Source organism: Pungitius pungitius, chromosome 4 (genome assembly GCF_949316345.1).
Source record: "Pungitius pungitius chromosome 4, fPunPun2.1, whole genome shotgun sequence".
In the NCBI taxonomy this organism is placed as follows: Eukaryota; Metazoa; Chordata; class Actinopteri; order Perciformes; family Gasterosteidae; genus Pungitius; species Pungitius pungitius.
In genome coordinates this window covers 9,939,073-9,960,808 of record NC_084903.1, presented here as the reverse complement: position 1 = coordinate 9,960,808, position 21,736 = coordinate 9,939,073, and the positions used below count along the sequence as shown (strand labels likewise).

Sequence of the window (21,736 nt, the reverse complement as noted above, 5' to 3'; positions counted from 1 at the left end):
CGATATTCTGTGCATTGATTATTTGCACACGTTTGCAAACGAACTAGCGTTGCTTGCCCGGAAGTGGTGCCTGAAACACCAATTCCTGGGAAAGAATGATCACATCCGGCTGTAAGGCCAACTGTGTCCGGTAACAAAACAAACAGCTGACGGCTGCTTACACGAATTAATGCTAGTGTGATTCCATATTTCCCCGGTATGTTGTCTGATAATTTCTCTGAATACCAAAATCTGATCCCAGGTTTGGGCTAGCTTTTGATAGCAAGACAGCGCTGACGTTACTTCGACTCGGTATTGTTAAAGCGGCTCGGCGAACAGCTAAGCTACAGAGTTAGCTTCTCGGATAACTTGGCTATCGTTATCGTGGAACATTATTGGCCCCCTCAGCTGTAAACCCTGACCTTTGACCCGCGGCATTCTTTGCTCGACCTCCCGAGCACTGACCGATGAATGACGTTAATGACACATGCCATTCTCTTCTGTTCACCGTCTCAGGATGCCCAGTCCCTCCTGAACCACAGACTGCCCTCTCGGCTGACACTTCCTCCACCATGACCGCTGCTGTGAGAGGTAACGTCACCGATTGTTGTCAATTAACCTCCTGAATTTTACGTCTCCTTCCTGTTCATCAAGTTTTTAGGAAATTTATGGTTTCGTTTTTTATATGCAGGGAACTGGAGTCTTCTCATCCAGCGTGCATAATAAAAGCCTATTTTCTCCAATGCCTGATCTTCAGTGTCTAATTTGGACCAATCACAAGCAGCTGTACAGCTGTGTTGCCTGGAAAAGACCATGTAAAACCTGGATCTTTTGGTTATATACCCAAAAGCAACATTTAGTTGGGTACCAAGGACGTGTTACGGTTGAATACCCAGACCTAAAATCTGCTTGGGACGCCTTGAAGTCTTTGTCCGTGTTGTCTTGTGTGTTTCATGTGCAATACAACATGGTGTTTTGGGTGATATAGGAGTAATCTGCTTTTGAGTGTAAACTTGACTGTATCCATTTTGTCCAGGCCCCGCGGGTGTGCCTATCCGAGGAGCTGGCGATGGCATGGAAACCGCAAAACCGCCCACCGCCATTCTGGAGGTAAATACAGATACGCCGCCGCTGCTGACGGGTCCACCCGCGGTTTCCCTCCTGAAGGTGGCGAGCCCTAAACGCAGCCCCAAATCCACCCAGCCCGCTCCCCCTGCAGCCCCCCAGCCCCTCGGGGTGCTCTACCTGGGCAAGGTGAGTCGAGAGGCCTGCACAGAGGTGGAGGCTGTGAGGATCCTCATCCCCCGCTCTGCTATTAGCCGGCACACCCGTGCAGGACCCGCTGAGGGCAAAGGGGAGGCTGGGCAGCAGGGCCAGGGCTCTCCCCCGCTGCCTCTGGTGGAGGACTGGAGAGGACAGATGGAGAAGCTGCAGAACTCTGAACGCCGGCTGTTGCAGGACAAGGAAGGCCTTTCCAATCAGCTCCGTGTGCAGACCGAGGTAAGGCCCCAAACGAAGCGGATACATTCTGTTTAGATATGAATGTGTCCTGTAAAATGTCTTGACTTCATAATCATTTCGTACAGTTGATACAGTACAATCATCAAGACCACTGTATTGTTGTTTTATCCTTTCAGCAATAGTGTCTTAAAGTAAAAAACATATTTCTATATATTATGAATTTTATTTGAATTCTGTGCACCAGGTAAACCGTGAGCTAAAGAAACTGCTGGTGGCATCGGTGGGTGACGACCTTCAGTACCACTTTGAGCGACTGTCACGGGAGAAGAACCACCTGATCCTGGAGAATGAGGCCCTAGGCCGGAGTCTGGCCCACACGGCAGAGCAGCTGGAGCGAATGAGTATCCAGTGTGACGTTTGGAGGAGCAAGTTCCTGGCGAGCAGGTTTGAAATGCACCAAAACATAATTAGAAACAAAAAATGGAGAATGTTCCTTTCACCCTGCAACTGTATGGCAGGGACAAAAAAAATGACGATTACATTAAGAATATCAAAAATATGATTATTCCATTAGGAACAGTACAAGATGACATTTAACACTATCATGCTGACTCTGTTCAGAGTGATGGCAGAGGAGTTGACGAGTGCCAGAGCTGCTCTGCAGAGGCAGACCAGAGAGGCACAAGGCGCAATTCAAGACCTGCTGTTGGAGAGAGAAGAGTTCTCCAGCGACATGGTGCTCACTCACAGGTAACATATATTCAGAATTACTAAATAACGGGAAGGGTTTGATACAAGCAGGACATTTAAAAAGAGAAGAGAGCACTCACAACGTGCATGTTTTAGGAAAATCATTCTGCTCTTGATGTCCACAGTCTAGTGGGTTTGTTTAGAAATAAAATGCCCTTTGGTAAAATACATACGAGACAAATCTTTTTGCTCAATAGTGACCCATATATTTTTTTCTCACAATGGCACAGCTTAGTAGTAAGAACTTGACCAACACTTTCATGTTAATATGGAATAAAATCTATTTGCCCTTCTTTTTTCACGTTAAGCTTTAAGTAAACATTTACGGCTTCTGTCGTTTCTATTCCATCGGCTCCGTAGTATTCATTTGCATTCACACGATCAAAGACCGTATAGACACGGGTTTTAAAGTATCCATGTAGGATGAATATACTTTCATTTTGAAACCCCCTGTCACATAAAACTATTTTAACATAAAGTGGCTACTTTTTATTTTTCATTTATTCCAATAAGTGAGCTGTAGAACACAACATTCAGGACTAGCCGTGTGCTTGAGCATATGGCTCAGGGCTCACAACAGTCTTGTTTCTGTCGTCAGATCTCTGGAGCAGCTCCTCGTTTCTCTGCAGTGGGGCAGACAGCAGACGTACTACCCCAGTGCACAGCCCCTGAGCACAGGAGAGCTGGCAGCAGCCAATCACAAGCTAGCCGACGCCATCAACGCCCATCTGTTGGGAAACACCAGCAGTAGCATCAGCGTGGTGAAGAGCAGCACTGCCACACCTGAGCTGCTCTGCAGCACTCCGGCTGAGAAGATGGCTGAAAAGGTAGGAACTCCACACCTGTGTGGAAATCTGACCCTCTTCTATTATTCGTTGTAAAATCCACAGCTTCACAGATGTTTCATCCGTGTTCTCTCCCAGGTGCTGAAGATTTTAGATCCAATTTCCTGTTCGGAAAACCAAGAAGACCCTCCGCTCACTGACTCCACCCCCTCGAGCTTTCTGAGCAATAAGAGCATCGGCAGGTTTCACCCATACACCCGCTACGAGAACATTACTTTTAACTGCTGCGAGCGCTGCTCAGGGGACATCCTGGTGCTGTAGGGGTCCAAGGGGCCAGCCAAGCGGCCAATGAGTGATATCTGAACAGGAGTGTACTCAGGAGATATCTGCTGCTGTGTGCTACGGGACTTCATCGGTCAGCAACTAAAGTTGGCTACTCCAGCCGACACCATTTGTAGTAGCAGTCCTTTGCTGCACACTGATTGTTGGATTTCCACCGTTTCTGATGTTTTAAAATTGTAGCAACTTGATGTTTATGCTGCTCTTTAATATGGAGAAGAAAAAAAAGCTCATAAGAAAATGGATTGGAGAAATAATGCAAACGGTTATGTATTGTTGAGATGTGAGGTCAGTGTTACACGATGAACAGACGGTTAGGCCTTTCTGCTTATTTATTTATACTTGAACATTAGACTAGTGTTCAATTTCAGTAATAATTTCATGAGTAATGTGCTGTCAACAGAGCGAATAGGCTGTAATCCAGACGCGCGAGGAAGTTACAAAGGGGCTAATGCGCTAACTGAACTGTCACGATGCCTCGCATACAGCAGGGGTCGCCCAGATGTTTCAGTATGATGGTGCTGTCATATTTCAAAAATATTGTATTGATATTTTGCCTGTAAAAGCAGTGTTGTATACATTGAATATCTGGAGGGGTTTGATGGTACTACCATATTTATTATACACAAAGAAACTCATTCAATGCAAAAGTAACTTTTCTGGTGTTACAAACAAAAGATTGGTGCATTTTTCTAAAATAAAAATTCCAATACCTTTTCAAATCATTTTTATTGAATCACCTCATTTATTTTGGATGATTTGTGATTTATTTAAAAAGTTTTGAAAACAAAGCTGTATATATGTTCTGGTTTATTTGATCTGTATGGAATAGTGTGAATTGAGGGTGACTGCGTAATTTACACTAAAGGCACACAATCGAATGTATACATCTCTTGCTTTCCATTTTGGACCAAAAATAAAGACCAAAGTACCTACCACCTTTTTTAATGTCTTATTCTTTTCTTGTTTATTACCTTGCATTGGAACTCAAAATAAAGCAGTCGGTGATCGAGAACAATTTTAACCATCAAGTTTTGACATTTTCTCAGATGCTACTTGTAAACAGACACATCCTTATCCTCCAAAGTTACAATTTGTATAGACTTTACTCGTCATCCCACCACACCGTGCCTTTGCCAGCACCTTTTTTCTCCCCCATGGTGCTCTTAAGCGACGTCCGTATTCTGGTTGCAGCTGGTTTGTTTCCTCTGTCGTGGGGTCGTCCAGCCGACCGGTCGCTCCCACTGATCCCAGACTCTTGATAGGGCCTGGGGAGAGTTTGGCCCTCAAATTTAAATTTCCTCTCACTATATCTTTCTTCAGATCGAAGCGGCCTGCCACCATCCGGTCTGTGATATGAGACTCCTTTGCCTCTGTGGTTGGCGCCGTCTTTCTTTGTCCGTTGCTGGTGGAAGCCATCGTACTTCCTCTTAGGCACGAACATCAGCGCCTCCTCCCATTTCCCCGTCTCCTTGAACGTGAGCATGATGCGGATCATCTGGTCCAGAGTCAGATTTTTGGCTCCCACCTCCCAGTGCAGGAACTCATCCAGCGGTAAACGCGCCGTGGCCAGATTCAGACGCTTCGCATTGGCCAACGACAAGCCCGACTGGATCGAGCGGTCCACCAGGGCTCCGATGATGTAGACCTTGGAGTGGTCGTATGTGCGGAGGACGTTGGGGGAGTCTGCAGTGAGGTACACCAGACGCTCCCGGGGGAACTGCTCCACGTGCTGTTGGTCAGTGCTGGTGACCAACAGGCGGTCCCAGGCCTCCGTGCCGTATCGTTTGATCAGCTCTTTCTTGTACGCTCCGTCCTCCTGCAGGTTGCAAAAGTGGAGGTGGTACGGGTCAGTGGCGCGCCGATTCCACCCTTCCACCTCCATCAGCTGGGACACCGTGTTCTCCAACTCCCGCTTGGCCATGTTGGAATCATAGCTCATGTCAAACACCAGTGGCTGACCGAACACCATGGCCTGGGCGGTCCTCCAGGCATGGAGCTTGTCCATGGAGCGATCCCAGAAATGCATGATCAAGTGGTTTTTGAGATCGGGTCCTCTCTCTTCCTCCGCATCACCGTCCTGTCCTCTGCTCTGCTCCATCGAGGCTTCCCTCGCTGTCTTCTTCTGCAGCTGCTTCTCCTTACGGGCCCTTTTGTGGCCCTCCCTGATGGCCAGGTACTTCAGGTACTTCCTCCTGGAGGACTTGGTGGTGAGCTCGGACAGCGTCTGAACCTCTTCGTCTGTCATCTCTTGAGGCACCGTTTTGCCGGCTTGCTGCCACATTGCGACCAGGTCGCGAGTGGCCTCGAGTGATGAAATGTCTTTTGAAACAACGCCTTGTTCTTGGAGATGTTCGCCCTCGGCACTTGCTTCCTCGTCCTCGTCGCTTTGCCGCCTCTCTTCTGGCGCGGCTCGGGCTTTCATTACAGACTTCCATTTGTCCAGATCCAGAGTGTGCATCTCATTGGGGTCGTCGCTCTCTGGCTGGAGGGCATCTTTCCACACCGGGATCCCGGTGCTGAGGTGACCAGCGGAAATGTGTGGCCGGTGGGGACCGGCGCTGCTGCCGAGGAGAGAGGTTCTCACTTGTCTTTTTGTAACACGGGACGCCAAAGAGAAACTGATTTTCCAGAGTTCATAACAAGCCGGGTTAGCGAAAAGACGTAACATTGTGATAAACTCTATCTAACTGCAGCGACGTACTGAACGAGAGGAAATACAGACGAAACTTTGCCTTTAAGGAATTAAACGGAATAAAGGGTGTCATCAACCCGGGATTTACACTCAGTACAATGTAATCTACATTTTGAGTCTTATATTATATTGTTTCGTTCACTCGTCGCGACGTTCATGCTTGTCCAAAAATAAGAGAAGGTCACGTTGTTCAAATGGTGTCACACTATAATATGTCGTAGAGAAACGCTACTATGTAGCACGATGCAAACTGTCTGGTTCTAAATCTTTATCTCTCATCGGCTGATGATAAAAAATATATTTTAAATCAACAAAATGTCACTCCTACACGCCAATGCTGCTTTAATTCTCCATAGGGGGTCAATGTATAGTAAACTGTTTTTACACTATCAGTAATTCCATGTCGTATCAAGCCGGATTCTTTTCACCAGCGTCGTATTTATGACGTAACTTCCGCCTTTTAGCACAACAAGGGAAGCTATCTTTTTAGCATCGAAAATGAGTTTATTTTTGACTAAATTAGCTTCTAAAAGAGACATAGATGAAGTCATCAAAAGTGTAGCAGAAAAAGTCGTTGTTTTGAGGTTCGGGAGAGACGAAGACTCTGTTTGTCTGCACCTCGATGAAATTGTAAGTAGAATAATTAACGGAGACAATCAAACGACTGCTCAATGTTAGCGACGTTGGGACACGACTGTTTAGCTTTTGCAAATGACATGTACTAATGACACTGTGTTAATCTAATATCTATTTCTGTCAATCGTAGCTGTCAAAAACCGCCCATGACTTGAGCAACATGGCGTCCATCTACATCGTTGATGTGGATAAAGCTCCCATCTACACGAGATACTTCGACATCAGTTACATCCCCTCTACCGTTTTCTTCTTTAACGGACAGCACATGAAAGTGGATTATGGGTGAGTGAACGAAGTACTTTACTGAAGTTCTAATCGTCTGGTAAACATATACGTGCGATTCTCTGTCAAACAGTGAGTTATTTACACGATTTACCTCGTCGATTAAGATACTAATTCTTCTCATATACTAAATGTTACAGATCACCACAGTTTACAGATCCTTTTGACATCTTCAAATGTATGGTTTCTCCCCCATAAACCGGGAAAAAGCTAAAGTATTCAATTTATGTTACAGTTATAGCTGAAGCCGTATTCATCACTTTTACTCTGAATCTTATCTTTTCTCTCAGATCTCCAGATCACACCAAGTTTGTTGGCAGCTTCAAGACCAAACAAGATTTCATGGATCTGATTGAGGTCATATACAGAGGGGCCATGCGTGGGAAGATGATTGTGCAGAGTCCCATCGATCCACGAAATATTCCCAAATTTGACCTCCTATACCATGGAATATAAAATGAACACCTGCACAATGTGGGACATTAAGATCATAAGGATTTCCAACATGTTTGTTTGAAATATGTGCGTTTTGATGAAATAGGTTATGCGAATTTACTTCATGCCTTGTAAAATGCACTCATGTTGATGTTTCCTATGGAAAACTGGCTGTATTTACAAAGTGAGACACAATATTATCAATGTACATGCTCATGCTTTTATAATAAACTTCTTTTTTTTTTTTTAAATCTTGCCTCATTAACGCAATCCTAAAAGCACCAGTTTACGTAAAACAGCTGAATATAAATTCTGGATAACTGACTAAATAATCAATTAATGATTAATAGTGATATGAGCCCTACTTGCAGCCCTACAGTATACAAACCAAGCCTGTTGGAATCTTAAGATGTGTGATAGTAAATAGCTGTCTTTGGTTGATGGCCGATGCTACTGCCGGGCGATGATTGAATATGGAATCATATCATCTTTCAGTGGAAACATTCTGAGTAAATCACACACGCTACTGTGAAACACAATTAAATGATCCAAATCCATAATAACAAGCACCCACTGACTATAATCAATGACGAGTTTTTCAAATATAAACTCTCCAGGCTCCATTTGAGCTCTTCTGATTCAATTCCTTTGAATCTAAAGGTGGTCTTCCACATTCAGAGTTGACCCAACACGGTCTCTTCCCTTGTGGGTGTTCCATCGTAAATCCGGACTCTAAAGAAAGTGATGGCTCACCTCTCTGTCACCTCTCTCAGTCTCAGGTGTTTGCAGTACTTTCTTGGAATCGAGACTAAATGTGATTTGACCAATACCCAAACCTACTTCTATAATGGATAAATCTATCACAATCTTTCACAAATTATTACACAGTACTATTATACCTAATATCTCATAGATAATGATACCTCTTACTGTTACCTTTGTAGCAGCCCTGACACTAACACGAAGCAAACCTATTAATAAAGGGTGTGTTTATTAATAGCACCGGGGAACATGCAGGTATGAGTTATCAATTGTTTTACATTGATTTTGATATCAACCATACTCAGCCCATCATGCTGCCCTGCTCACAGCTCCAGGATGATGGAGGCTGTGTTCCCTGTAACTGTAACCCAGGTCCCAAAAGTGCTTGCCCCAAAAGTAGGCGTTGGTGCGTAGAGGGAAGAAAGGGGCCATAAAAGCCTTTTCTTTATAAGCTGGAGGAACATAATAGGAACAGGAACAGGAATAGGTCACATTCCTGTGGTCCTGATACCAAGGATCGAAAAACTGTTCACGCAACAAGACAACAATGTCAAAGTCCTTCCTTAATTGTTCTTCGTATGTTCTTCGTAGCAATAATTTGCAAGACAATGTGTGAATATTATTTGTTAGTTGTGGATAAATGCGAGGACTGGTGATTCAAGAAGTCCTGAGTGAGTAGCACTGCCACTCAAAGGATATTCTTGAAATGAATGGTGCCTCAACTTCCGTATTTCGTTTACTCCTGCTGGCGAGGGAGAATGATGCCTCTGCTGGATAAGGGCTTTTGCTTCCCAGGTACCCATTATGAGCTCTGTGTCTACACAGGAAGCAGTTATGCTACTTGTGTTGTTGTCATTACTCATGAACACACATGCTTTGTTCCGCTTTAGTCAGTCTCAATACGCTGTACCATATTAATAACAAACGCTGGATACGAGTTAAAATGCGTAAACCCTGGGACCTGGTGGCCCCTAAATGTTTGGTTGTAATGACCTTGTTATTATCATTCATAATAATAAAGGCATTCCTACCTTTAATCTTCTTCACCTTTGAGTGGCACTCCAAAGCCAAACATGATTCACAGGTTTAAACCATTCAGTGGGGCTCTTGACAATACACAGGACAGGGTTGAACACACAAACATACACTCATAACTGGTGTTTTCTTGTACTCATGGCATTTGAGTCAGGGTTAAGGGTTGTGATATTAATAATGGTTTGTGTTTTTGCCGGTGAGTCATATTTTGTCAGCTTGGCTGGAGGTTCAAAAAGCATTTTTGTCCATAAGCCCTTTGGTGGGATACATTTTGTTTGTTTATTTCAAATATACTACAGTGTAAAATACATTGCTAACCTATGTCTGCTCAAGGAATTAAGTTTGCCACTCAATTGTTTTGAGGCTAATGTTAGCTGTGTAATATGGAGGTTAAATGTATATAGATAGAATCCAGAATAGAATGGATTCTTCTTTTTTTTCATAACGATATTACTGATACATTCCTTGTAAATAGAAAATGACAGAAACAGCGTTATTCTATTTTATTTTTAAGGTAAAGAAATCTGCAGAAGGCTAGCACTTTCTGAATATAGACACCAAATAATAAATTGTACTGTCACATGTCATGGGCAAAATTGATATGAATAAATTGATATTCAGCCATCTTGGTCTCTAGGCCTATTTGCATCCGCAGCGCTCCTTCACTTAGCTCTCGGAAGTAAGCGCCACGAGTCAGCAAAGAAGATCAAATCATGATCACAAAACTAGATAAATGAACTTTATCTGCCATTCTGAAGAAAACCATGTATGTCATCAATTTCTATTTCTTTTCGAAAAGAAATTGCACTTTCCATGTACTGTAAATGTGTTTTTTTCATCCTGTCTCACACACACTCTCTCTTCTCTCTGTCTTTCAATTGGGCTTCACATTCTCCACCGAATTGGGATTCCTTGTGACAGGTCTACTGTCACTGTTCATTTGCATTTGCAAAATAAATCTGTGTTCTCTCGATATATAATGAATGTTGCTTTTTTTTGTAGCTACATTTTCCTCATCACTGAGGTTCGAGTATACTTAAACATGAGCTTTTCTTAACTTTAACAAAATGTAGGGATGCGGCACATCACTACTTTAACCTTCTGAACTCTGATTAAATTGTAATGTCTAGCTACCTGCTCCATACAGGTTGGGGCGGCCTTCCACCTCTTCTGCTGCGTCCTTATAACCTAAACGTATAACCAAAGTAAACCATTTTATGAACAAAACAGCAGCTCCTATCGCATTATCCTCTTGTGTGTCTTTGGCCTATAGTCAATATACACTCACCGGCCACTTTATTAGGTACCCCATGCTAGTAACGGGTTGGACCCCCTTTTGCCTTCAGAACTGCCTCAATTCTTCGTGGCATAGATTCAACAAGGTGCTGGAAGCATTCCTCAGGGAGTTTGGTCCATATTGACATGATGGCATCACACAGTTGCCGCAGATTTGTCGGCTGCACATCCATGATGTGAATCTCCCGTTCCACCACATCCCAAAGATGCTCTATTGGATTGAGATCTGGTGATTGTGGAGGCCATTTGAGTACAGCGAACTCATTGTCATGTTCAAGAAACCAGTCTGAGATGATTCCAGCTTTATGACATGGCGCTTTATCCTGCTGAAAGTAGCCATCAGAAGTTGGGTACATTGTGGTCATAAAGGGATGGACATGGTCAGCAACAATACTCAGGTAGGCTGTGGCGTTGCAACGATGCTCAATTGGTACCAAGGGGCCCAAAGAGTGCCAAGAAAATATTCCCCACACCATGACACCACCACCACCAGCCTGAACCGTTGATACAAGGCAGGATGGATCCATGCTTTCATGTTGTAGACGCCAAATTCTGACCCTACCATCCGAATGTCGCAGCAGAAATCGAGACTCATCAGACCAGGCAACGTTTTTCCAATCTTCTATTGTCCAATTTCGATGAGCTTGTGCAAATTGTAGCCTCAGTTTCCTGTTCTTAGCTGAAAGGAGTGGCACCCGGTGTGGTCTTCTGCTGCTGTAGCCCATCTGCCTCAAAGTTCGACGTACTGTGCGTTCAGAGATGCTCTTATGCCCACCTTGGTTGTAACGGGTGGTTATTTGAGTCACTGTTGCCCTTCTATCAGCTCGAACCAGTCTGGCCATTCTCCTCTGACCTCTGGCATCAACAAGGCATTTCCGCCCACAGAACTGCCGCTCACTGGATGTTTTTTCTTTTTCGGACCATTCTCTGTAAACCCTAGAGATGGTTGTGCGTGAAAATCCCAGTAGATTAGCAGTTTCTGAAATACTCAGACCAGCCCTTCTGGCACCAACAATCATGCCACGTTCAAAGTCACTCAAATCACCTTTCTTCCCCATACTGATGCTCGGTTTGAACTGCAGGAGATTGTCTTGACAATGTCTACATGTGCCTAAATGCACTGAGTTGCCGCCATGTGATTGGCTGCTTAGAAATTAAGTGTTAACGAGCAGTTGGACAGGTGTACCTAATAAAGTGGCCGGTGAGTAGATATAGTTATATGTGTGTTTGTTACATGTTATTTTTTTAGCTGACGCTTTTATCCAAAACTTACATTGCATTATAACCCATGCATTAGATTTTTGCCTGGGGAGCAAATAGGGGTAAGGTGTCTTGCTCAGGGACACTTCGAAATGGCACATGGGGCAGCCGGGATTCAAACCACCAACCTTACAGCCCCCAGCACACTGCACTACTCCATGCACCACCATCTCCCTGTTTGTGCCATTAACCAGGAGCCTCTAGGTCCCTGTACTCTTTGATAGTACGATTGTTGCAATAGGGGCGGATTCTTCGTCTTCTCATGTTGGAAGGACGGAGTGAAACAAGCTGCTGAAGCTCATTTCAGTCAATATTGCAGCAAAAAGCACAAACGTCTTTACCAAAAGGTTACAACTATAACTTCCTCATATTCTGCTGATGTAAAATCCTTTTTTTAATGTTTGAAACTAGATTGAACCTTTTATTGTTTCAGACACAGCTAAGGCAAAAAACTCTTAATTTGTCAGCTTCAAAAAACAAAAAATCACACCAACACTTTTTTTCTTTTCTTCTCTTAATCTTGAAAGATAAATCATAGGGAAAGTACTATGGAAGAACATTTACAAATTTGTTTTTTACGTCATATACCTACATCTGAAGGTGCCCTGTGGAGTAAAAAATGGTGTGGAGGAACATTTTGATGAATGCGTTTCTGTTTTGTTTGTACGTTCGAGCACAAATGCACAAATACAGTATATCCAGGCGAAGTCGATATGATGCGGACATGTTTTCCAACTGCAGAGGGCAGTCTTTGTAAAGTCCTAATCCTTGTTGTTCCTGAGGATCAAGGACACACCTGTAGACAGAGACCCTCAAACGGCTGGAAATGAGCATTTACCCTCAGGTTTAACCTGCAGGTACTGACAAACAGAAGGAATGATAGCTATTAGGGATGTTTAGGACAAATAATGATCGACTTGAATTATTAAAACATTGCAATTTTTGTACATTTTTGCCAACGTTGGCATCACTTTGTATCCCAGACATCCTGTTTGTGGCTGATCAGTGCCACGGTCATGTACTTCCTCCTCGGATGGGTTTAGCACGTTCCTTTGTGATGATGTTCCTAACATAAAAATGTCGTTGAGATCAGGACGTTTAGAAAATGCTGGAAAAAGGCATTGGACATGCATCAGATAAAGATACTCACCATTATAAACTAATATGTTTTTGTGTCATTCAGTAGAAATCGCAACAATTCTTGTCCTTCATTGTCATCGAAGGTTTCTAATTTCATGTTTAGTGTGACAGATTGGGAATGGACAAGAATAACCCATATTCCATGATGAGGGGATAGTGATAGAAGCTTGGGGCAGATGTGTTGATCACAAGACTCTGGTGAGACATAACACAAATCAATCTATCAGATGCTCGCGCCTCCTCTCGGGGTCTTTCTCTCCGATGGCTTGGAAAGTGTCTCCATCTAATTTAGAAAAAAAGGCAAGTTTATTTGTTAAGCAAATTTCAACAACAAGGCAATTTAAAGTGCTTCACATAAAACCATTAAGACCATCGACACATAAGGCAAAATAAAAGGAAATGCAAAAGCAATTAGGAGTATTGATCGAAACATTAACAGACATTTAAACAATGAACATGCTTAACCTTGAATAAAAGGGACAGTGCAGTTCCTTAAAGACAGTTCACCCTTTAACAATAGAGCTGTCTGCTATTATGTGCTCTGAATTGATATGGATAAAGCTAAAGACTGTTCCCTCTACCTTTCTTCTAAGAACAGATATTTGTGGAGATGGTGCGCTTCTGTGACTTTGGCCATAATCACCTTATTCTGTATATGTATTTGAAGATATAGTTACACAAAAATAATTTGGGATGCCCTGTTCTTGACATTGTAAATTCCCAAAATGTTATATTGCAAATTAAATGAGAGAAAAAAATGCGAACTGATATCTGCATATTTATTGAATCATTGTGATGCATTTATAGTTCAATGAATGACCCCAAGATTATCAAAATGAGCTGCAATATAATTTTGTCATTTTGCAGGCAATTTATTTTGATAAATTTGTCACTAAAGCTGTCTTTTCTATTCTATGAGTCATTCTTGACAGATCTTTATGGAGTTATTTTCTATTCTCACAAACACTTTGATTATATTCTAATTGGCGGGTGGAATTGTTTGATTTTTGACAGATAGGCTTTTTGGGAACGAGACAAGCCAAACCTAGGGGACATTACATTCTCTCTCCCTAATAATCATTCTCTAATGGTTTGCACAAACGACAAGATATATTCTGGCTTAACATTTATTAAACACATGTTGTGGGGAAATGTAGTCGCAAAAAAGACTCTCAAACGCAAAACACTCTAAAAAAACAAGGTATTTTAAAACATGGATAAAATCTAATTGACATCTGTTGACATCAGCCATGTCTGTCAATACAGCAGCAAAGTTGTAATCAATTGGCTAAACACACTAAATAAACACTTCAATCTTCAAGACAGAAAATGTTTTTTCTTGAAGATGACTTGGACAATTTTTATAATTTTGAATTGATGGTAGTGCTTCATAGATTGATTGGATCACCCTTGGGCTGGCCAAACAAAGCATGTTTCTCTCTCTTAGAACACTTTTAGTAAAGCCGTGACAAACTATTCAGGTGTAGTACATAAATTAAAAATAAATTGTGTTCAAACCTCCACATTAGACCTTAATGAGGTGGAGTTGGCCCGCTTTTTAATCATTTGCTTTCAAATTGTTTCATTGTGCAAGTGACACCTCGTTAAAATGACAAATGTATAAAGCCTTGAAATGTTGTTTGAAATATTGTCACCGTATAATTTTGTCCGACAAAAATCGCATAAACATTGTGTTATGTTTTCCCTAAGATTCTGTCCTTAACTTTAATGCAGCCATTCATAACCTGCAGCTCCTGCAGAGCTCTTCTCCTTTGTCTTCAATGGGCCTCAAAGAACATTTGAGCAATCACACACTGCAAAATAGCCTGTGTCTAATATACAAAAAATACGTATTTACTGAGAGACATTTCATTTAATAATGACACGATTTAAATAAAATTCAACTCTAATGAGGATCCACTATGAGTCAACTCGTATCTTCGAACCAAGGGAAAGAGTTATGTCAAGCATCAAACCTCCCTGAGAGGTAATTGCATCATTATAGAGAAAGGGAATAGCTGAAATACAATACTAGCAAATGTTATCTATACAGCACTTACCTCCAAGCAGAGTGCTGTCCAAGCAGACAACAACAGCAAACCCGAGACCACGTTCAGATGGTAGCTCCAAATCTGGTACCAGACAGAAGTTGAGTGCTGCTCCACTCACAACTAATCACATGTTCTAAGGGATAGTTGACAAGTTTGGACTAAGTGCTGAAGAACTGTCCATTACGGCCGTAACTCAGCAATGATGATACTGATCATTTATTTATTTATCTATTTAGGGCGGTTTGGTGTAGCAGGTGTAAACCTCCAGAGACCCCACCTTCACCCCCCCCCCCTCCCCCTCCCGAGGGGGCGGCCTGAAGCCGCTGCCAACCCAGGCACGGCCCGGGGGCGCAGGGCGGGGACGACACGGCTACTCCCGGAAAACTTGGGCAACCCAGAGGAAGGAATTAGCCCACAAATACACGTCAGTTAATTAGGTACATTTCTAGAAACTTTAGAGGGGATGCTCGGGGTTGCTGGAATGACGGGCAGGTAAGATTGTTTTTATAAGCTTCCGTAGCTTACGTCATTGGTTATTAGCACACATCCACCCAGCGAGCTAAAGCTAACGTCATGTTAGCTTAGCGTTGGTTCAAAGTAAGCTAATTGCTACAATACAATCGATACACACCATTAAAGAGCAAACATTGCATTATCAGTTCATAATTTAACGTTAGTCGACGCCCTAACGTTAGCTATCTTTATTTAAATCAGTTTATTTATTTATTGGTTAGATTTCTTTCCAAGATCGAAGCTAACTATGCTAGTTAGCTGTTGTTTTTTTAATTTTCAACATGATGAAAATGATTAGCGCTTACTGGCCTTCAACACTAATCATAGGGTTTATGGACATTGATTCATTCATTCATTATTACAGTTATTTAAATATGGCAACTAATGCGTTGGATGCCACTACTAGACGAAAGGGTTAACATTAAACAACATAACTTTTGGTTGTTGTAACGTACCACCATTATATTTTGCAACTCATTGCTAAATATTCGTGTTTAACATGCAGCTCCAGTCACCATTTGGCCTTGCACTTTACTGACCTAACTTGCTGCCAGAAAGTTTTGGGCTGTGGGACTGCATTAAACTGTATATTGATTGGTCTGGGTAATATTAGTGTGTGTGTGTGTTTCAGAGGAATGGCTGCACATTGTCATTCAGATAGGTTTCAGCACCTCTATTCCTTTACCTAATTAGGAGATGGCTGGGGAGGGACTAACAGTGTTAGTGGATTCCCAAACTGATTCACATATTATTTTCCTCTCTCCGTGGTAACAGCTGCTGAAACAATCACAACACAGTTATGTGAAACATTATAAACACTGGTCCAGCCTTGCATCTCAAATGCCAGCCTAACATTTCACTGGGGCTCTGGGGAAGTAATGTACTAATGTGTATTTTCTTGTCTCATGCGACAGCATTGCTAATGCCCTGGCCAGTGCAGCCTGTGAACGTTGCAAGAGTGGCTTTGCAGCCACCGAGAAGATTGTCAACAGTAATGGCGAGCTGTACCATGAGCACTGCTTTGTGTGTGCCCAGTGTTTCCAACAGTTTCCAGAGGGACTCTTTTATGAGGTAGTGCACTGATACACGGCGTGAACCGTTTCCCAAATTGATGCATTGATGAGCTTTGTGCTGCACGTGGGCTGTGGATTTGCCCTTACTCTTTCATAAAGAGAATGTTTTGAATCTTTCTCTTGAGTGAAATAATCTCAACCCTCTTTTTGCCACAGTTTGAAGGGAGAAAATATTGTGAACACGACTTCCAGATTCTCTTTGCCCCTTGCTGCCACCAGTGTGGTGAGTGTTTTAGAGCCTCATTCATTTTATGCCTGTTTTGATCGGATATTTGTGGGAACTACACTTGTGTAGATATTAAAATATTTTTTATTGTACATAACCAGGTCTGTATCGAAATGACATCTGGTACTATAATCCTCTTGCAGTCTTCAAATGATTTTGGGGGATTAGGCCTTCAATTTTACTTTTACAAGCGTGAAAATCAATGACCGCAAAACGCAACGACAACAGATAATGTTCTGTCACTCCATTGATGCAGAATCATTCACGTCAGCCCCACAATTCTTCTTAGAATTTGAATATTTCTACAGAGGAAGGGTTGCCATGACACAAGCACATTAAAACATCTTGATTAAGCTTCAGTTTAATGCAGCCAGCTTTATCTGACAAACCTTTCATAAACAATGCTCAATAGCAAGTGGTGTATACCAAAGCATCAGGCCTTCACCACATCTGTGGTACACTTGCATGTAAGCATTGCCAAACTATATTTGTTTGAGGGATTGGATCCCCATGTGTCCTGATCTTTAAGTGTATTCATGCTTTTGTTTACCTTTTTTTATTTAGACCATCCCACTTGTTTTGATCACCCAAGATGCATTTTAGTGCTTCATAAGCTTAATGTATCTCACTGGGCACAGTCAGGGAGTAGACATGCTCTGATTAAATAAAATTAAATAGATACAATTAAAATGTAAATAAACTGCCACTTTGAGCACTATATGGGGCACTATAGTGGATTGAAGTAACACCACTCTATAGCGTTCTGCTTATTAGGAACCATGATATATGAATATATATTTTGTGTATTATATAACGTATCTCGTCACAACAAATAGGGACATAGACTTAGACTTTCCTCAAACTGATCTCTCACTTATGGATTTCCCTCAGGAGAGTTTATCATTGGTCGTGTCATTAAGGCCATGAACAATAGTTGGCACCCCGACTGCTTCTGCTGTGACATTTGCCAGGCTGTGCTGGCGGATGTGGGCTTTGTCAAAAATGCTGGCAGGTAAGTTTCCCGTCTTAGAGTCTTAATAAGGTGACCCTGTGACAGCCCGTAAAACAGGTGGTTACACACACATCAAGCCGCTGACGCTCTCCCATTTGTGTTCTAACAAATAGGCACCTGTGTCGCCCTTGTCATAACCGCGAGAAAGCTCGTGGCCTGGGCAAGTACGTCTGCCAGAAGTGCCATGCCATCATTGAAGAGCATCCCCTGATTTTTAAGAATGACCCCTATCACCCGGACCACTTCAACTGCAGCAACTGCGGGTCAGTCTCCTCTCTCCATCCCACTGTTACGCACAGGACGCAGTACAGACATGAGAACATATTCAAGCCATCGCCAAAAATGATCTTCAATGTGTTTTAATGCCCACAGGAAGGAACTGACTGCTGAGGCCAGGGAGCTGAAGGGGGAGCTCTTCTGTTTGCCCTGCCATGATAAGATGGGTGTACCAATCTGTGGGGCCTGTCGGAGACCCATCGAGGGACGCGTTGTCAATGCCATGGGCAAGCAGTGGCATGTGGAGGTTTGTCAAAGAAGGAGACTATTTTTGATGCACTAGACACAAAATATATACGCAGTAAAGCTAATTTAGAATAAGTAACTATACCGGTCACATGATGTGGACATTATCTTTCCATGGAGTTGCAAACTTGTTTGTAGGCATTAATATGTAAGAAGTATGTAATGCCTTTACAGTGAGGCACGATACAACTATTTAATGAATTCCACCATAAGTTACCAATGCTTCTTATGTACAGGATGATTTATTGCATAGAATAAACAACTTTAGTACCAAAACACTGCTAGTTAGCTAATTTGAGGCAGTAGGAGCACAATGATTATTTCTCCTGAAGACAGAAAGCATCATATCGTTTATGTTCATCTGGCTGTCAGCTGAATTTTATACTCTTCAAAATGCTCTAGACTATCAACATTGTTTTGTAGTCATTCTAATGCTATTTACAGGAATGAATGGCATCGGAAAGTAGAGTTTTTCTAAAAAACACTGGCACACCACACTGGTGGGCTGAATTCCATTTGAAAAAACAAAAACACCAGTAATAACTCTCCACAGGTCAAGTCCATAACTTTTGGAATAATTTCTAACTAAGTAAACATATTCATATGATGCTCATGTTTTATTCATGCCAAATTGGCAACTGCTCCTCTAGTCAATTTCACATGCATACATTAGGAGTTTCCCCCATCTCCCTCAACAACATTTATTTTTGTCGACAGCATTTTGTTTGTGCAAAGTGTGAGAAGCCTTTCCTCGGTCATCGGCATTATGAGAGGAAAGGGTTGGCCTACTGTGAGACTCATTATAACCAGGTAAGCAAAAGAACAGCCAGGTAAAACAATTGGAAGCACAGAATATCTGCAGTGTATGGAAGCCCATTTCCACCTCAAAAAAATAGAAGGGTTAGAAAGTCAAAATAATGACTAATAATGAGATATGCGCATGCGCAAGCTCCGTGCAGCTGGTTGTTGACGTCACTACGGTCACAGAGAGGCGTCGTTCGTGTTTTAACAACGTCTCGCTGATGAGCTATTGAACCGAGAAGTCTGAATCTGTGAATATCTGTAAACGTTCTTACGGACACTTGCACCCACTCACTTCACACCTCATAACCAACATCGAGGGACCGGGATGTCTGACGTACAGTGGTCCGCTTTTAGCGGAGTCTAAATTATCTTCGGTATTTCTGAGTCCGAGATAAATCAAACTTATCCTGAAGATAGTTCTCTCTCTATGGAACCAGTGTGGCCAACGCCTTAACGAGTAACAAAAGTCTCCAATTAAACCAGATCGCTGGATTTGTTGCTGGTCACTTTTGACATAAAGTCCCAATAGGGTTTGGAAAGTCAATCTACCAAACAAAGAAGGGGCACGCGCATATCTTGAGTCATAATTTTGACTTTCTAACCCATCTTTTATGCTTCCATAGCAGTGATTGCTTTTAAAAATGAATTTAAAAAAATCCAATCTCCTTTTTGTTTTTAAGCTCTTTGGCGATGTGTGCTATCACTGCAACCGTGTGATTGAAGGGGATGGTGAGTAGTTTGAATGTAATTTACATAAAATGTTGCTTGAACATGCAACAGTTGAATGTTCATGCTTCCCCTTTTTATCTTAGTGGTGTCTGCTCTCAACAAGGCCTGGTGTGTCAGTTGTTTCTCATGCTCCACCTGCAACACAAAACTCACTCTCAAGTAAGTCATGTTGCTCAAAAGATTTTTTTTTCTTCTTTTTACTAACTAACCCTGTATGATACTGACATTTCCTTTCAACTAAACTGAATGTACTTTGCTACAAGAAGTATTAAAACTTTGTCTCTGGGTATTTCACTTTCCTGCTACAACTCTTCCCTCTTTGGCTCTTTTTTCCCCTTTCCCTCCATGTGCTCCACTTACATGCTTCACATCACTTCTGCGGTCACTCAGAGATAAGTTTGTTGAAATCGACCTGAGGCCGGTGTGCAAGCACTGCTTTGAGCGCATGCCAGAGGAGCTGAAACGTCGCCTGACTCGACGCGAGCGTGATGCCAAAGAGCGCAAGAAAAAACCTGCCGTCAGCCTGTAGTTATTAATCTAAACACACCACAACACGGCTGGTTGGTGCTATCTCTGCCTTCCTCTTTTTCTGTGGGGTTTCCTTGTTTGACAGTTCTGCATGATGTCGTTGTTTTTCTTTAATTTGTGAGGTATAACTGGCACCCTGTGATTATTTTTTGAGGAAATCTACATTTATATGAAACTTGATTTGCAATTAATTAATGCTAATAATAGGACTTCACCTAACAAATTATTTCCCTCGATCTGTGGATTAAATGTTAGGTCTATTAAATGTCTGAAAATAGAAGTCCAAAAGGAAGTCTATACCCTTTCTTGTTTTGGTCATTTAACAGTCTAAAACATAACTGCATATTTTGTAAAGTTAGTGGTTTACACATTTGTTCCTAAAAAGTATGAACTAGCACAATTCAAAGTTAGGAGGTTGTGACTTTGGGCACATTTTGGCTATTTAGACAAATGCAGGTAGGAGGGAAATCCGAAACCTTAATGGAATTGGATTTGTTTCTGATATTTGTCTTTGCTTCTGTTTTTACAGGAACAAGTTTGTTGAGTTTGACATGAAGCCTGTTTGTAAAAAGTGCTATGAAAGGTTTCCTCTGGAGCTCAAGAAGAGGCTGAAGAAGCTGGCTGAGTCTTTGGGACACAAGTGAGCGGCTTCACTGCCACACTCCCCCGTAAGTGTTCCCGTGTCTGTGGACTGCTTGATAACAACACAAGAATTGTACCTCAATGTTGGTCATTTAAATCTGGGATCCATTTCAAATAAAAATCTATGTCACTGTGGCGCTGTCACAAATGGGCCGGTTAGCAGATAGATACAACATAGATACAAATGTAATTTTTTTCTATTCTTTTTTTTTTTAACATTCCTAAATTGGCCGGAGATGTTTTTATCCTAGAAGAGAGGATGTGTCCCAGTTCGTTATAACTTTACCCATGAGCTTGATAACCAACTGTTGTCCAAAATGTTCTTGAATATGACGTTTTTTTGTTTGACATCATATTGAATAACACGTGTGCCTTTTATATATATTATAAGAACAATGTGTCTTAAAAGGCAAATGATGATTAAAATGAGACTTACCGTTATTATAGCTGTACCTCACTATATGCACCTCGATCAGACAAAGTATAAACTGAAAGCTGAGTTACAACAGTTTCCCCTTTTGAGCTCATACCTCCAGTATGAATAATTGCAAAGTAACCACTTGTGCTTTTTAGGATATTGCTATATTCTTTCTAACATAAAACAAAGTTTCAAGAAGAACTTTGGGCCACAAACCCTTATACAACCCTATAGGCATTAAGTAAACCACTGGTTATGAATAATAAATATAAACCTGCAATGAACTTGTGCCTCCTGTCACTTTTCTATCAGCCATGAATCAACAGTTAAACATTGTATTTGGATAATTACTCCATGACTGAG

At 42.0% G+C, this 21,736-nt stretch overlaps 4 protein-coding genes across 6 annotated transcripts; 3 read left to right on the top strand and 1 right to left on the bottom strand.

The window, feature by feature from the left end:
• Positions 1–3: 3 nt before the first annotated feature.
• Positions 4–3,939, top strand: blzf1 (basic leucine zipper nuclear factor 1). 2 transcript variants are annotated; one of them, XM_037487318.2, is made up of 7 exons: positions 4–130; positions 496–570; positions 1,016–1,479; positions 1,685–1,884; positions 2,062–2,190; positions 2,789–3,017; positions 3,114–3,939. In XM_037487318.2, exons 2-7 carry the CDS (start codon positions 552–554, stop codon positions 3,294–3,296), a joined length of 1,224 nt encoding a protein of 407 aa, XP_037343215.2. In that variant the 5' UTR covers positions 4–130; positions 496–551; the 3' UTR covers positions 3,297–3,939. The 2 variants fall into 2 exon arrangements, with proteins under 2 accessions (XP_037343215.2, XP_037343207.2); XM_037487310.2 differs by having other exon boundaries at positions 66–196.
• Positions 3,940–4,245: 306 nt separating this feature from the next.
• On the bottom strand, positions 4,246–6,266 carry trmt10c (tRNA methyltransferase 10C, mitochondrial RNase P subunit). Its single transcript, XM_037487298.2, has one exon. It carries the CDS (start codon positions 5,983–5,985, stop codon positions 4,420–4,422), a length of 1,566 nt encoding a protein of 521 aa, XP_037343195.2. The 5' UTR covers positions 5,986–6,266; the 3' UTR covers positions 4,246–4,419.
• A 129-nt stretch (positions 6,267–6,395) lies between these two features.
• On the top strand, positions 6,396–7,612 carry txnl4b (thioredoxin-like 4B). The gene is made up of 3 exons (XM_037487331.2): positions 6,396–6,639; positions 6,776–6,927; positions 7,218–7,612. The coding sequence occupies exons 1-3, from the start codon at positions 6,508–6,510 to the stop codon at positions 7,381–7,383; spliced, it is 450 nt and encodes a 149-aa protein (XP_037343228.2). The 5' UTR covers positions 6,396–6,507; the 3' UTR covers positions 7,384–7,612.
• A 7,613-nt stretch (positions 7,613–15,225) lies between these two features.
• LOC119229887 (LIM and senescent cell antigen-like-containing domain protein 1) lies at positions 15,226–21,657 on the top strand. Of its 2 annotated transcripts, XM_037490695.2 has the most exons (11): positions 15,226–15,398; positions 16,334–16,490; positions 16,649–16,715; positions 17,610–17,730; positions 17,844–17,993; positions 18,103–18,253; positions 18,970–19,062; positions 19,737–19,785; positions 19,869–19,944; positions 20,176–20,345; positions 20,843–21,657. In XM_037490695.2, exons 1-10 carry the CDS (start codon positions 15,370–15,372, stop codon positions 20,312–20,314), a joined length of 1,032 nt encoding a protein of 343 aa, XP_037346592.1. In that variant the 5' UTR covers positions 15,226–15,369; the 3' UTR covers positions 20,315–20,345; positions 20,843–21,657. The 2 variants fall into 2 exon arrangements, with proteins under 2 accessions (XP_037346592.1, XP_037346600.1); XM_037490703.2 differs by lacking the exon at positions 20,176–20,345 and having other exon boundaries at positions 15,229–15,398.
• The last annotated feature ends 79 nt before the right edge of the window (positions 21,658–21,736 follow it).